This window comes from Orycteropus afer, unplaced genomic scaffold (genome assembly GCF_000298275.1).
Source record: "Orycteropus afer afer isolate SDZICR_OR568_19922 unplaced genomic scaffold, OryAfe1.0 scaffold00188, whole genome shotgun sequence".
NCBI lineage: Eukaryota > Metazoa > Chordata > Mammalia > Tubulidentata > Orycteropodidae > Orycteropus > Orycteropus afer.
This window is the reverse complement of record NW_006921775.1, coordinates 657,402-672,470: the sequence shown is the minus strand read 5'-3', so window position 1 is coordinate 672,470 and position 15,069 is coordinate 657,402. Positions and strand designations below refer to the sequence as shown.

At 39.6% G+C, this 15,069-nt stretch overlaps 1 protein-coding gene across 1 annotated transcript in view; it reads left to right on the top strand.

Moving 5' to 3' along the window:
• Positions 1 to 1,235: 1,235 nt before the first annotated feature.
• NME9 (NME/NM23 family member 9) overlaps positions 1,236 to 15,069 on the top strand; it is a 46,316-nt gene continuing 32,482 nt past the window's right edge. Inside the window, exons 1-2 of the mRNA XM_007947540.2 lie at positions 1,236 to 1,268; positions 14,746 to 14,803. Of these exons, the coding sequence (XP_007945731.1) occupies positions 1,236 to 1,268; positions 14,746 to 14,803 (91 nt within the window). The remainder of the gene's footprint in view (positions 1,269 to 14,745; positions 14,804 to 15,069) is intronic.

The window sequence follows — 15,069 nt, the reverse complement described above, 5'->3', positions numbered from 1 at the left end:
TCTAAACCAAGCCATGGTATTTTCACTCACCTCATATGCATGTGAGATCTGGACAACGAACAAGGAAGATGGAAGAAGAGTTGATTCTTTTGAGTTGTGATGTTGGTGAAGAGTACCATGGACTGCCAAAAGAACGAACAAATCTGCCCTAGAGGAAGTGCAGCCAGAATGCTCCTTGGAAGTGAGAAAGGCCAGACTTCGTCTCACCTACTTTGGTCTTGTTGTCAGAAGGGACCATTTCCTGGAGACGGATATCATGCTTGGTAAAGTGGGGAGTCAAGTAAAAAGGGGAAGGCCCTCAAGGAGATGGATTGATACAGTGGCTGCAACAATGGGCTCAGGTATAGCAAGGACTTGCGAGGCTGTCACAGGATCGGGCAGTGTTTTGTTCTGTCCTACAAGGGGTCGCTATGACTCGGAGCCGACCTAACAACATAACAACGTAGAAAAGCTGCAAATCAGGCCTGGTGAGCAGAAGGGATGCAGGAATGCAGGATGTAGGGATGTAGGTGTACAGCGCATAGACACACAGTCTTCGTTTGGTGGATGTAAAAAGTCTCCAGAGACTAATAAAGCTCTCCTTGAGAGCGTTCCCACTGTGCGATCCTGACAGCAGGGGCGGTGCTCCCTCCTCCCCTTCAGCTGCGAGCCGAGTCTCAGACTTTCTAATTGGGTTAGACTCAAAAGTGGGCAGGGTTTACGCGTGGGCATGCTCATAGACCAGATGTGGGCGCAGTCTCGGTTGCCTTGACTACCGTAGCTGGGTTGCCTCAGACGCTGCAGGAAGCCCTTGCAGCGCGTCGCGGGCTGGTACCTGACGGAATGTCGTCGCAGTAACTCAGTTTTCCAGTAATGCGTAGGAGCAGTAGGGATAACAGCTCCGTGCACTTTATTGCTCTCCAATTTCTTGGCAGATGGTCTGATGTCTGACTGGGTGCTCTGGGCCGACCCCCCGGCTCTGAGCGCGCGCCTGGACCGCTCCAGGGCGGGGAGGGGGCCGCAATTCCGCCAAAACCGTCTGGCGAATTACTGGCTGCAGACTTCTTTTCCCCCGAGGCGTTCATTTTGTATCCATCCCTTTATTTGCTGCCACCTAAAAGCACCTTTAGAAGGGGCGGGGGCTCTGTCTGAAGGAAGCTCTTATTTGCAGATCCACGCAGCTGGTTGTCGGGAGGCGGTGCCGGGGGAGGTCGACCTCGAACCTGCAGTAATAGGGCTTTTGTCTTTGCAGAGCCATGGGCAGCAAGAAGAAGGAAATTGCCCTGCAGGTAAGCCTCTGCACTTGGTTGTGGGGGTGGTTAGGGGAGTGGCTTGGAGCGGGGAGTGCAGTATAAAACTGATGTTCTGGTTACCACCATATCTGACAGACTGTTCTCAAATTTGAAGGTTGTATCGTTCCTTCTTAACGGAAAAAAGTTATCTCAGACTCCTAGTCATGACGAACTTTTGTCTACTTAAATATACACAAACGTAAAACTGTATAACCTTCATATGCATATAGCACTTACACAACCATGAAAACCAAACTTGCATTAAAATAAAATTACAAAACCAAGAAAATTTGAATCAACATAATTTGATATGATCATTACTTTTTTGTTGTTGAAATGTAATTATGGTTTGCTGTGAGAATATGATACAGGCTCTTTTTGAGTTTGGGCAGGCTTCTGTAATCGTGTGCTCTGTGGAGACCCAGTTCTCTCACCACTGTTCTCTTCAAACATTCACTTATTCAACCAAAATGTTTTGAGAAATACTATGTACTGGGTGGAATCCCAGAGTGGTACAAATGGTTAATGTGCTTGACTGTTAACCACAAGGTTGGAAGTTCAAGTCCAAAGAGACCTCCGAAGAAAGGCCTGGTGATCTACTTCAGAAAAACCAGCCACTGAGAACCCCATGGAATGCATTTCTGCTCTGAACACACATGGCTCTCCATGAGTTGGAACCAAGTCATGGGCTACTGGTGGTGGTGGATGGGCTGGGCATTCATCATTTAGAGTGCCTTACTTCATTTACACCTGGGGAAAGTGACTCCATAAGCCACTGTCTCCTCTTTTCTTTTTGATCTTGGACAATAAGTTGTGGTTGATGCTAAAGGGATGGTGTGGGCCCTGGAGTTGGGAGGGAGTGCTTCCTCATAGGAGATCATCTGGATGACCCATAATGTGGGTACATTTTAAAACAAACTTTAAAATACCCCTTACACAACTTGTGGCCCATCACAATACCTGCTCAGACCACAGGTGCTTCCTGGAGTCAGAGTTTTGTGGTTTTGAGACACCTGATTTCTCTTTTATTCCCCTCAGTGGGACAGTAGCTGGCAAGTGAATTTGAAAACCATAGTGATTTTAACTCTCTTGTGACTCATAGGACGTATGTCACCGCCCAACATTTTCAGCCTCTCAGATTTCTCTGGAAGCTGCTATCCGAATTGTAGTATGTGCTGCACCTAGCAGGGACTGATAAAACTGTATGAATCTGAAGAAAGGGACTTACCCCACCAATCCTACCACCCATGTCAACTGGGGACATATGTGTCCCACATAATTATATCAAAATCCAAGTTATCTCAAAAAAAATTTTTTGCCTTGATTTCAGCATGCCTTCCATTACTGAAAACATGGTATCAACAAAAAATTCAAGACAGAAAATAATTCAGTCATGAAAAGGTTAAAAAGGGAGGAAAAGGGAAAGTTGCCTAAGTGTAAGGATAGTACATGCTGGGGGGTGGAAAGCTTTGGATTGGACCTCAGACCTGATGTAGTTCTTGGCTTTTCTCTCAGCCAACTTTGTGACTTTGGGGAAATCATTAAGTTCTCTGGGATACAGCTTGTCCATCTGTAGAATGAAGATGTTGGGTGAATTTTCCTTTTTTTTTTTTAATGCATTTTGTTGAAATATAATTTATGTACAGTGAAGTATACAAAACTGAAGTAACATGGGCCCATGCATTCTTTTTTTTTTTTTTTTTGCAGTGTTCCCTCCCCTCCCCTCACACCCCTGGCAACCAACAAAGAAAGTTTCCTTTCATATATAAACCTTTCCTTGACTCTCCACAACAATGAACTGATACTATATTTGTCCTTCTGTGATTGACTTATTTCACTCAGCATAATGTTCTCCAAGTTCATCCATATTATGCGTTGTTTTGCAGACTCTAAATTATTTTAGAGTGAGTGCTGGGGTGAGATGGTATCTCATTTTTGTTTTGATTTACTTCTCTCTGATGACCAATGATTGTGAGCATCCCTTCATGTATTTGCTGGCCACCTGAATGTCCTCCTTGGTGAAGGGTTTATTCATGTCTTCCACCCATTTTTCAATTGGATTGTTAGTTCCTTCACTGTTGAGGTGTTGGAGTTTTCTATAAGTCTTAGAGATAAGTCCCTTGCCAGATATGTACTTATCGGCAAATATGAATTTGTTGCTGTCATTTTTGTTACGTGCTTTTTCATGGTGTCGATTTCTTTGTTCCATATAATTTTCCATGCTAAACTCATTTTGTTTATGAATCATGTTATCACTTCCTTTGTTGCTATTTAGTATTTGCTAAATATTTGTGCTGGTCCTCTTTTTTATTTTGATGTGAAGGTTTGCCATTTTTCTTTGAAGTTACCCTGTGATTTACAGTTTTCTTCCAAGGTTTAGAACAGTCCATTCTATCTTGTAGTTGTCTTGACTTCCCTCCCATCTAGAAGTTCTGTTGTTGTTGTTGTTGTTAAATGCCGTGAACAACAAAAAGAAGTTCTGTAACTACAGTTTATTCCCTCTTTTTGGTTTGTAGTTGTTCTCATTTGTCAATTGATGTCTCTGGTTCCCTGTTAACAATCTTGTAGGCTTATTTACTTTGGATATTTCCATAGCTGGATTGGTTTCTGGGTTATATCATCATGCGTGTTAATGGTCAGTTGTTGTTGGCTATTGTTTCTCTGTCCAAAGGGCTCCCATTAGCATCTCTTGTAAGTTTGGTCTGGTTTTAACAAATTCCCTTAGTTTCTGCTTCTCTGGAAATGTCCTAATTTCACCATCATATTTGAGGGACAGTTTTGCCAGGTACATAATTCTTGGTTGGAAATTTTTCTCATTCAGGGTTTTATATATACCATCCCATTGTCTTCTTGCCTGCATGGTTTCTACCGAGAAATCCGAGCTTAGTCTTATTGGTTGCCCCTTGTAGGTAACTTTTCTTTTTTCCTGTGCTGCTCTCATGATTCTTTCTTTGGCTCTGGTTTTGGTAAGTTTGATGATGATATGTCTTGGTGATTTTTTTTGGGGGGGGTCTATCCTGTTTGGGGTTTGTTGGACTTTCTGAATGGATATATTCTCATCTTTCGTCATACCAGGAAAATTCTCTTCCAACAAATCTTCAACAATGTTCTCTGTGGTTTTATTTGTCTCTTCCTGCTCTGGAATTCTGATTACATGTAGGTTATTCCTTTTGATGGTATCCCACATGATCCTTAGGCTTTCTTCATTTTGTTTTGATCTTTTCTTCTGATGTATCCCTTTGCAAAGAAGTGTTCAGGTATTTGCCTTCAATCCCCCTAATTCTGTCTTCCATTGATTCAGTTCTGCTCCTTTGCCCATTCAATGAGTTATCTACATCTGAAAATTTAGTATTAATCTTCTGGGTTTCTGTCTGTAGGTTTTGTATCATTTCTAATTTTTTATTTATTTTGTCATTTTGTTCTTGTATTGTCTTTCAAAATTGTTGTAGAGTTTTCTCTGTGTTTTCCTCAGTTTTGTCAGTTTTCCTTGATCAGTGTCTCAATTCGTTGAAGATACATAAATATAATTCTTTTGAATTTCTTATCAAGGAGTTCCAATGCTGCCTCTTCCTCAGGGATGTGTTTTGGGTTTATATCCTGGTCCTTTGTTTCTCCTGCTTTATCTTGCTTCTTTGTGTGGACTGTGATGCTCTGTTGTCTCCGAGGCATTGTGACGTTTTTGTGTTTACATTTAATTGTTGATTGTATGTTAGAGTGACTTGCCCACGATTTTCATTTTCTTTGTTTTGTTTGTATTTTATCTATGCAAGCAGAGTACTGTGCTGTGCTCCTCTATTCACTATTTGACAGCACTTACACACTTACCATCTGTCTCCTTTCCTGTTGTCAGCCTCTTGTATGTCCCTGCTGACCTTGGCAAACAGAGCCTATTCTTAGGTTCCTGGAATGCAAATGAGAATGCTGTCACTTTAAAACCCAAAATGGTTGCCCTTGTAAAGATTCAAAATGGCTGTGCCCTCAGTCACTTTAAATATCCAAAATGGCTGCCACATGTAAACAATCAAAATGGCTGCACCCTCTGGAGAGCGGAAAGTCCCCAGCTCAGGTTGTCTCCCTCCCTGCTTTCTCCCTTCCTAGTCATAGGCCACCAGGACAGTCGTCTCTGCAGCCCTTGGTGACCAGGGCTGATCTTTAGGTCAATTCTCAGGTCCCAACACCACTTGGAAATATTTAGGCTGTTGGTCCTGTCAGAGTAGCTGACAGTCCGCAGCTCTGACCATTTTAGTACTCACTGTTTTCATTCAGGTTTTTCCACTAGTTGGTGCCTAATCCACTTCTGCATAGCTCCTTTCAAAGCCCAGGGCTCCAGGATTATCTTCTGTATTCCTGTCCATTGGTTTTTCTTTTCTTTGTTGAAGAGGGTCTGTGTCACTTGTCTGACTATTCCTCCATCTTACCGGAAGTCTGAATTTTCCTTAAGGGCCTTCCAGCCTTGATATTCTTGGATTCTGCACAGTTATTAAAATTTTCATATGAATCTATTCTACTTGTAAATTAATTGTAAATTCCTAGTCCTGCTACTGATAAGCTATATGAACAGTTTCTTCAGCCTCTCGGAGCCTCCATATCCTTTATGTAAATAAATAAATAAATAAATAAATAAAACCAACTCACTGCCATTGAGTTGATTCTGACTCATAGTGACCCCCTTTGGGTTTCTGAGGCAGTAAATCTTTACGAAAGTAGATTGCCCAGTCTTCTTCTTGAGGAGTGGCTGGTGGGTTTGAACCACCAGTCTTCTGGTTAGCAGTCAAATGCCTTGGGCATTATGCCACCAGAGCTCCAAGAGTATATATAGCCTGCAGAGCTGTGATGAGACTCCTTCAGACATGGCCAGGCTGGTCTATGTGCTACCTGTGGTATCACTGATACTGCTGCCCATGTGATTGCTTGTCTTTTCATGTTTGTTCTCTAGTCCCCAGCTCAGTTGAATGCACTTAGAGGGTAGGAACATTTGTTAGCAGTATTATGTTCTCATGTGTCTTCCTCACTCTGAGTACAGTGCAGCACTCCAAGTGTTGTTGTTGTTAGCTGCTGAGGGCTTGGCCTCTGACTCATGGCAACCCCATGCACAACGGAATGAAATCCTATACCATCACCGTTGCATCCAAAATGCAGATGGGACCAGAGTGATCCACCGTATTTTTATTGATGATTGTTGAAAGTAGATCACCACACCTTTCTCCCAGTCTCTCTTAGTCTGGAAGCTCCACTGAAACCTGTTCAGCATCATAGCAATATGCAAGCCTCTACTTATATAAGCTGTGACTGTGCGTGAGGTACAGTGGCTGGGAACTGAACCCTGGTTTCCCCACACAGAAGGTGAGAATTTTAGCACTGAACAACCACTTCCCTGGCAGTACTTGAAGTGTTGTTGTTATGTGCTGTTGAGTTGGACCCGACTCATAGTGACCCCTCCTTGGGTTTCTGAGGTGGTATCACTACAAAGTAGTTGCTCCCATTCATTGAGGGAGGAGGAAGAGTGGGTGCGTTCTGATGCATCTTTGTAAGCATTGCCTCCTCTACAAGGCAAATTCCTTGAAAGCAGTGCCCTAGGGTTTGCCAATCCAGAAACCTTCCCCACTCTGGGCAACACTGTTTATAGTTCCATTTGTGAGTGAGACAGAAATCACAGGACATTAAAGGACAGAGAATGGTCAAATGTGCCACATACTACCTGCTCATTTCCTACCAAATGTAGGGAGTAGTGAAGTCCAGATATTTCTCACACTGCTTTGTGCCTGCCCTGCTGCTATGGTGAGATTCTTTTACTGCCCAAAGAGTCCTGGCCCCAGAGCTGGTGTGGCTCATATGAAAACAGATGGTCACAGAGAGTTGCCAGTGACTTAGCTGAGCCTTTGAAAGTAACTGTTATGAGATAGTAGGTGGATGTGGGGACTCATCTGAACCCTTTTATCGCTTTCCTCAGGATTATAGCTGTAGGCCCAGGGTGACGTCTGTCCAATTCCTTACCTAACTGAAGGCGTCAAGAAGATTTTTTTCCTTGATACATATGTTTATATCTCACACTGTTTATATGTGTATATATATATATGTATGTATGTTTGTAAAAACAAGGAAGAATGACTTCTTTAAAGAAAAAGACCTTTAATACAGGATTTTCCAGCATTATATGGTCCCCATACTTATTGCAGATATGCATCCTATTATTTTAAGGGGATGGAAACCTAAGCATAAAGTATTAAGAACAAGTGGTAATGAAACCCAAAGAGAATGGATTGCAAATGTATTTAGCTCTCTTTCAAATTGTTGTTTAAAAAAAGTGATAATTTTCTTCCAGTTATGAGTAAATAATATTTATACATTGAAAATGTACTGTTAAATTATACATTTTTATAATTTATGTATTTATAAATCTTATTTATGGTATCTAGTTTCATATTCTATATCCGTGTCAAGAAAGGTCAGCATGATTAAGTTAGTCTGTTAAAACATTGTTGGTAAAGAAACCACTATTAAATATTCATAATTATCCACTGATAGGCATTTATATCTAATGTAACATACTGACCACAGTGGTATCAAAGTCCTCACTAGAATCATAAAAACAAAAGATAGAATGAATCAATTGGCATAATTGATTTAATGTTCAAATACTGTATTCTCAGAACTTCTTTTCTGTTGAATATGTATCATTAATAAACAAGATGTAACTCATTACAACAGAGTTTATTGTTGCATAGTCTTGAATATGTGGTGGATAAAATCGTATCTATCCTCCATATGTAACATAAAATGTAGTATGACTGGTTTTCACTATAGGCAGTTCTTAACCATTCCTCAAATTCTATTCTATAGTATCTCTTTATTGGGTAGTGGAATTAATTCACATGAATTTTCTTTAGAAGCCAATTATGTTTTTCAAGTGTTTAATTCAGAGAAATAGAACTCCATGTGCAGGTTCTTAATGAACACATGGCTATGAATTACACATCTATTTAAAAAAAAAAAGTGGTAAGCGTTGTCAAAGTCTTTGAATTATGAAGTTTCAAAGTCCAAACCCACTGCCATTGAGTTGATTCTGATTCATAGTGACCCTGTAAGACAGAGTAGGACTGACCCATTGTATTTCCAAGGATGTAAATGTTTACAGAAGCAGACTGCCTCATCTTTCTCCCGTGGAGCTACTGGTGGGTTTGAACTGCTGACCTTTCGGTTGGTAGCCAAATGCTTTAATTATTGCACCACCATAGCTCCTTAGTTTCAAAGTACTCCCCTACAAAGTACTTATTGATTTTGAAGAAAAAAGAATATAAATTTATAGTGGAGAAACTTGACAGGCATCACCTTAATCAAGTGATCAAAGTGAACATCATCCGTTATGGGACAGGTTGAAATTGAGTGCCACCTGATCCAATAAGAGGATCATTCTTCAGGATGACAACCTGAATCTAATTAGGAGGAACCCAAACTGGCACCCAGAAATGAGGGCCATTCTACAGAATAACCGCCCTCTAGTCTTCAAAATGCCAAGGTCACGAAAATCAAAGAAAGACTGAAGAGTTTTTCCACACTGAAGGAGACCGAGGCTTGACAAGTTTAGCACCTGATTCTAGGTAGATCTTTTTGCTCTTCAAGACATTATTGGGACAATTCTGAAATTTAAGTGAGATCTAAGAGTTAAGGAGCTCGGATGTATCAATCAAGGAAGTCTAGTGGAATAGTGAGTAAAGCGTCTGGTTGCTTAACCACCTGCTCTGTGGGAGGAAGATGACGCCATCTACTTCTGTACAGATTTATAGCCTCGGAAACCCAATGGGGGTTACTATCAGTCAGAATCAACCCGATGGCAGTGAGGTTTTTTGTTTGTTTGTTTGTTTGTTTAATGTATTAGTCGATCAAGAATACTGAATACCATGGGCTGCGGGAAGAACAAACACATCTGCCCTGGAAGAGATGCTGCTGGAATGCTCCTTGGAAGCAAGAATGGCCAGACTTTGCCTCACCTACTTTGGTCATGTTGTCAGAAGGGACCATTCCCTGGAGAAGGATGTCATGCTTGGTAAAGGGGAGGGTCAGCAAAACAGAAGAAAGCTCTCAATGAGATGGAATAACAGTGGCTGCAGATAGAGAGAGGATTGCATAGGACTGGGCAGTATTTCATTCGGTTGCACATAGGATCCAACTTAACTGGCACCTAGAACAACAATGTATCAATGTTGGTTTCATGATTTAGTAGTTGTGTTGTGGTTCTGTAGGAGAATTTATTCAGGGATGATGAGATATCAAGTTGGAAATTTGCTTTCAAATAATTCAAGGAACAAAATGTTCTTTATACTATACTTGTAAATTTTATGTAAGCTTAAAATTATTTTTTAAAATATATTACATGATAATTTATACTGTTGGTAGAGAAACCATGCACTTTTTCTTGCATTTCAGTTCTAATTCAGAGCACATTTCTTGTTGTTGTTTGTTGTTATGTGTCATCAAGTTGTCTCCTACTCATAGCTACTCTGTGTACAACAGAATGAAACACTGCCCCATCCTGTGCCAGCCTCACGGTCCTGCTGTAACTGAGCCCATTGCTGCAGCCACCGTGTCAATCCATCCTGTTGAGGGCCTTCCCCTCCCTTATTGGCCCTCTCCTTCACCAAGCATGACATCCTTCTCCAGAGAATGCTCCCTTCTGACAATGTGACCAGAGTAGGTGCGATGAAGTCTGGCCATCTTCTCTTCCAAGAAGCATTTTGGCTGCACTTCCTCCAGGACAGATTTGTTAGTTTTTTTAGCAGACCACAGTACTTTCAGTATTTTTTGCCAACATCACAACTCAAAAACATCAACTCTTCTTTGGTTTTCCTTATTCATCGTCCAGCTCTCACATGCATAGGAGGCAATTGAAAATACCATGGCTTGGGTTACGTGCATCCTAGTCTTCAAGGAGACATCTTTGCTCTTCAGCGCTTAAAAGAGGTCTTTTGCAACAGATTTGCCCAATGCAATACATTTTCTGATGTCTTGACTGCTGCTTCCATTGGCATTGGTTGTCGAACCAAGTGATATAAAGTCTTTGACAACTTCAGTCTTCTCCGTCTGTTGTGATGCTGCTTATTGGTCCAGTTGTGAGGATTTTTGTATTCTTTATATTGAGATGTAATCCAAACTGTAGACTGCAGTCTTTAATCTTCATCAGGAAGTGCTCCAAGTCATCCTCACTTTCAGCAAGTAAAGTTGTGTTGTCTGCATATCTCAGGTTGTTAATGAGCCTTGCTCCAATCCTGATACCACATTCTTCATATAGTTCAGCTTCTCAGAGTGCTCAGCATACAGATTGAGTAAGTATGGTGAAAGGATACAACCCTGACACACTCCCTTCCTGGTTTTAAACCATGCAGTCTCCCCTTGTTCTGTTCTAATGACAGCCTCCTGGTCTATGTACTGGTTCCTCATGAGTACAATTAAGTGTTCTGGAATTCCCATTCTTCTCAATGTTACCCACAATTTGTTACGATCCACACAATTGAATGCCTTTGCACAGTAAATAAAACACAGGTAAACATCTTTCCGGTATTTTTCGCTTTGAGCCAAGAGCCATCTGACATCAGCTATGATATCCCTCACTCCACATCCCCTTCTGAATCCACCTTGCATTTCTGGAAGTTCTCTGTCAATATACTGCTGCAACCGTTTTTTGAATTATCTTCAGTAAGATTTTACTTGGGTTTGATATTAATGATATTGTTTGATAATTTCCCCATTCTGTCAGATCACCTTTCTTTAGAAGGGGTACAAATATGGATATCTTCCAGTCAGTTGGTCAGGTAGCTGTCTTCCAAATTTCTTGGCACAGCTGAACGAGTGCTTCCAGCACAGCATCCATTTGTTGAAACATCTCAATGGGTATTCTGTCAATTCCTAGGGCCTTGTTTTTTGCCAATTCCTTCAGTGCAGCTTTGACTTCTTCCTTCAGTACCATTGGTTCTTGATCATATGCAACCTCCTGAAATGCATGAGCATCTACCAGTTCTTTTTGGCACAGTGACTCTTCCATCTTCCCTTGATGTTTCCTGCATCATTCAACATATTGCCCATGGAATCTTTCAGTATTGCAATTCGAGGCTTAAATTTCTTCCTCAGTTCTTTCAGCTTGAGAAATGCCAAGTGTGTTCTTCCCTTTTGGTTTTTTTAACTCCAGGTCTTTACACATTTCATTATAATAATTGACTTTGTCTTCTCGAGCTGCTGTTTGAAATCTTCTGTTCAGCTCCTTTATCCTGTCGATTTCTCCATTTGCTTTAGCTACTCTCTGTTCAAGGGCAAGTTTCAGAGTCTCTTCTGACATCCATTTTGGTCTTCCTTTCCTGTCTTTTTAATGACCTTTTGCTTTCTTCATGGATGATGTTCTTGATGGCATCTCACAATTCTTCTGGTTTTCGGTCATTGGTGTTAAGTGTATCAGTTCTATTCTTTAGATGGTCTCCAAATTCAGGAGAGATATAATCAAGGTCATATTTTGGCTCCTGTGGACTTGTTTTAATTGTCTTTAGCTTCAACTTGAACTTACATATGAGCAGTTGATGGTCTGATCCACAGTCAGCTCCTGACCTTGTTTTGGCTGAAGATATTGAGCTTTTCCGTTGCTTCTCACCACAGATGTAGTCAGTCTGATTCCTGTGTACTCAGTCTGGTGAAGTCCATATGTATAGCCACCATTTAAGCTTTTGAAAAAAGGTATTTACAATGAATAAGCCATTGGTCTTGTAAAATTCTATCATGCGATCTCCAGTGTCATTTCTATCACAAAGGCCATGTTTTCCAACTACCACTGATTCTTCTTTGTTTCCAACTTTTGCATTCCAATCACCAGTGATAATTAACACATCTTGATTGCATGCTTGGTCAATTTCTGACTGCAGGAGTTGGTAAAAATCTTCAATTTCCTCATCTTTGGCTTTGATGGTTGGTGCATAAGTTTGAATAATAGTAATATTAACTGGTCTTTCTCATAGGCATATGGATATTATCCTATCACTGACAGTATTGTACCTCAGGATAGATTTGAAACATTCTTTGTGATAATGAATGCCATGCCATTCCTCTTCAATTTGTCATTCCCAGCATAGTAAATTGTATGGTTGTCTGATTCAAAATGGCCAAAACCAGTCCTTTTCAGTTCACTAATGCCTAGGATATCAATCTTTATGCATGTCATTTCATTTTTGACAACTTCCAATTTTCCTAGATTCATACTTCGTACATTCCATGTTCCAATTATTAATGGATGTTTGTAGCCGTTTCTTCTCGTTTTGAGTTGCACCACATCAGCAAATGGAGGTCCCAAAAGCTTTACTCCATCCACATCATTAAAGTCAGCTCCATTCTGAGAAGGCAGCTCTTTCCTAGTCATAGTTTGAGTGCCTTCTGACCTAAGAGGCTCATCTTCTGGCACATTTAGAGAAGAGAAAAAATGTGGAGTAATGGTAGTAAACTCAACTTTTTAGTTATTTCTGATGTGAATGTTGGGATACATTTAACAAAAGATGTGCAAAATCTATATGCTGAAAACTGCAAAACATTGCTGAGAAAATTAAGGAAGACCTAAATAAATGGAGAAAAACATCATGCTTTTTGACTGGAAGACTCAAGATTTCAGTGTTGTCCCATATTGATCCATAGGTTCAATGCAATTCCAGTCAGAATCCTGAAGGAGTTTCATAAATTTTGACAAGATGGCTCTAAAATATATATGGAAATTCAAAGCACCTGGAATAGTCAAAACACTTTTGAAAAGAGATCTCACACTGCCTGATTTCAAGACTTTTTAAAGCTGCAGTAATCAAAACAGTGTCTCAGTGGCATAATGATAGATTAATAGGTCAGCGAAACAGAGTAGAGTCCAAAATAAACCCATATTTATACATTCAATTGGTTTCCAACAAAAGTGCCAAAGCAATTCATTGGGAAAAAATAAATCTTTTCACAAATTTTGCAGAAATTTTTTTCGTGAAAAAAAATTACCTCAATCCTGCTCTTACAACATACACAGAAATTAATTTGAGATGGACCATGGTCTTAAATGTAAAAGTTAAATTATAAAGCTTCTAAAAGAAAATAGAACATCTTTGTGAGTTTGATGTATGGAAAGATTTCTTAGAAGGGATACAGAAGCACAAACAATAAAGCTACAATTTTGTAAATAAGACTTCATCAAAATTAAAAACTTCTGCTTACCGAAGACATTGTTAAGGAATTAATAGGCAAACCACAGACTTCAATGAAATATTATATATATATATATATATACATATACATATATATATATATATATATATATATATATATATATACACACACACACACACGTGTGTGTATGTGTGTGTATATATATGATTTTGTACCTAGTATTGGGCATTTCTCAAAGAAGATACATGAGTGTCTGAATAGCACATTAAAAGGTGCTCAACACCATTGCTAACTAGGGAAATGAAATGAAAACCACAATAAAATACCACTACATAACCATTAATGTGGCTCAGATTAAAAGACTGACATCATCAAACTTTCATGATTATGTGGAGCAACTGGAACTCTTACACTTTGTGGGTAAAAGTTTAAAATTATATTACCACTTTAGGAAAAACACTGGCTGTTTCTTATTAAATTAAATATGCATTTACCCTATGTCCCAGCAGTTCCACTCCCAGGCATTTATTTACCAACAAGAAATGAAAACAAAAAACCTTACCAAGAATGTTCATTAGGTGTTTATTGATAATAGCCCCAAACTTTAAATAACCCAAGTATCTATCAAAAGAAGAATGGATGAGGAAATTGTGGTATAGTCATACAATGGAATATCCTCAGCAATAAAAATTAACAAATTACTGATACATACAACTACACAAATGAATCTCAAAACTATTGAGCAAAGGAAGGCAGCACAGCATAATGCATGCTGTATTATTCCACTTATATGAAGCTTTAGAACAGACAAAACTTGTTAAAGGAAAAAAAAAATCAGTGTTTACTTCGAGTGAGGGCTGAGGGATTGACTAGTAAGAGACACAGGGAACATTTTATCGTGATAGAAATGTTCTGTATTGTGATACACACGTGTGCTTTTGTCAAAATGCATTGAACAATATCACTTTAGTTTTATGTATTTCACTGTACATAAGTTATATTTCAATAAAATGTATATAAAAGACTAAAAGAGAAAAAAGGTGAATATCTCTCTGAACAGATAAATGTCAAAACTTAATGTTCAGTGAAAAGAGAAATTGCAAAAGGATTCCTACTGTATGATACTGTTTATATATATTTTAAGGTCACAAAACAATTTTACAAATTGTTCTTGGATAAATAACAGATAAGTATTTTTTAAATACCTGGGAATAACAAAAAATTAAAATTAAAAAAACCTCCAAACTTTACATTATTTCCCCATCAGTGCCCTCAGTAATACAGTTTTGGTCCTCTTTGGCTTCAGGTCAACATCAGCACCCAGGAGCTTTGGGAGGAAATGCTCAGTTCCAAAGGACTAACTGGTAATTTAAAATAATTTTTCTGATCCATTCTTTTCAAAATTGTTAAGTGACTTACTGAACCATGAAGAGAAGGGCTGCACTATGCACCATTTTCCTATAACCTTAAGCCTCGTGCTAAAAAGGCAAGGAGGCCACATCTTCTGACTTCCTCTAACCCCACAAGAGGCAGACAGAATCACCATCAGCAACCCAAGGCCTATTCCTGCAAGGCCAGACATGCTGCCTCCCTCCAGCCCTTTCACCAACCGTTCCTCCCAAAGCACCCA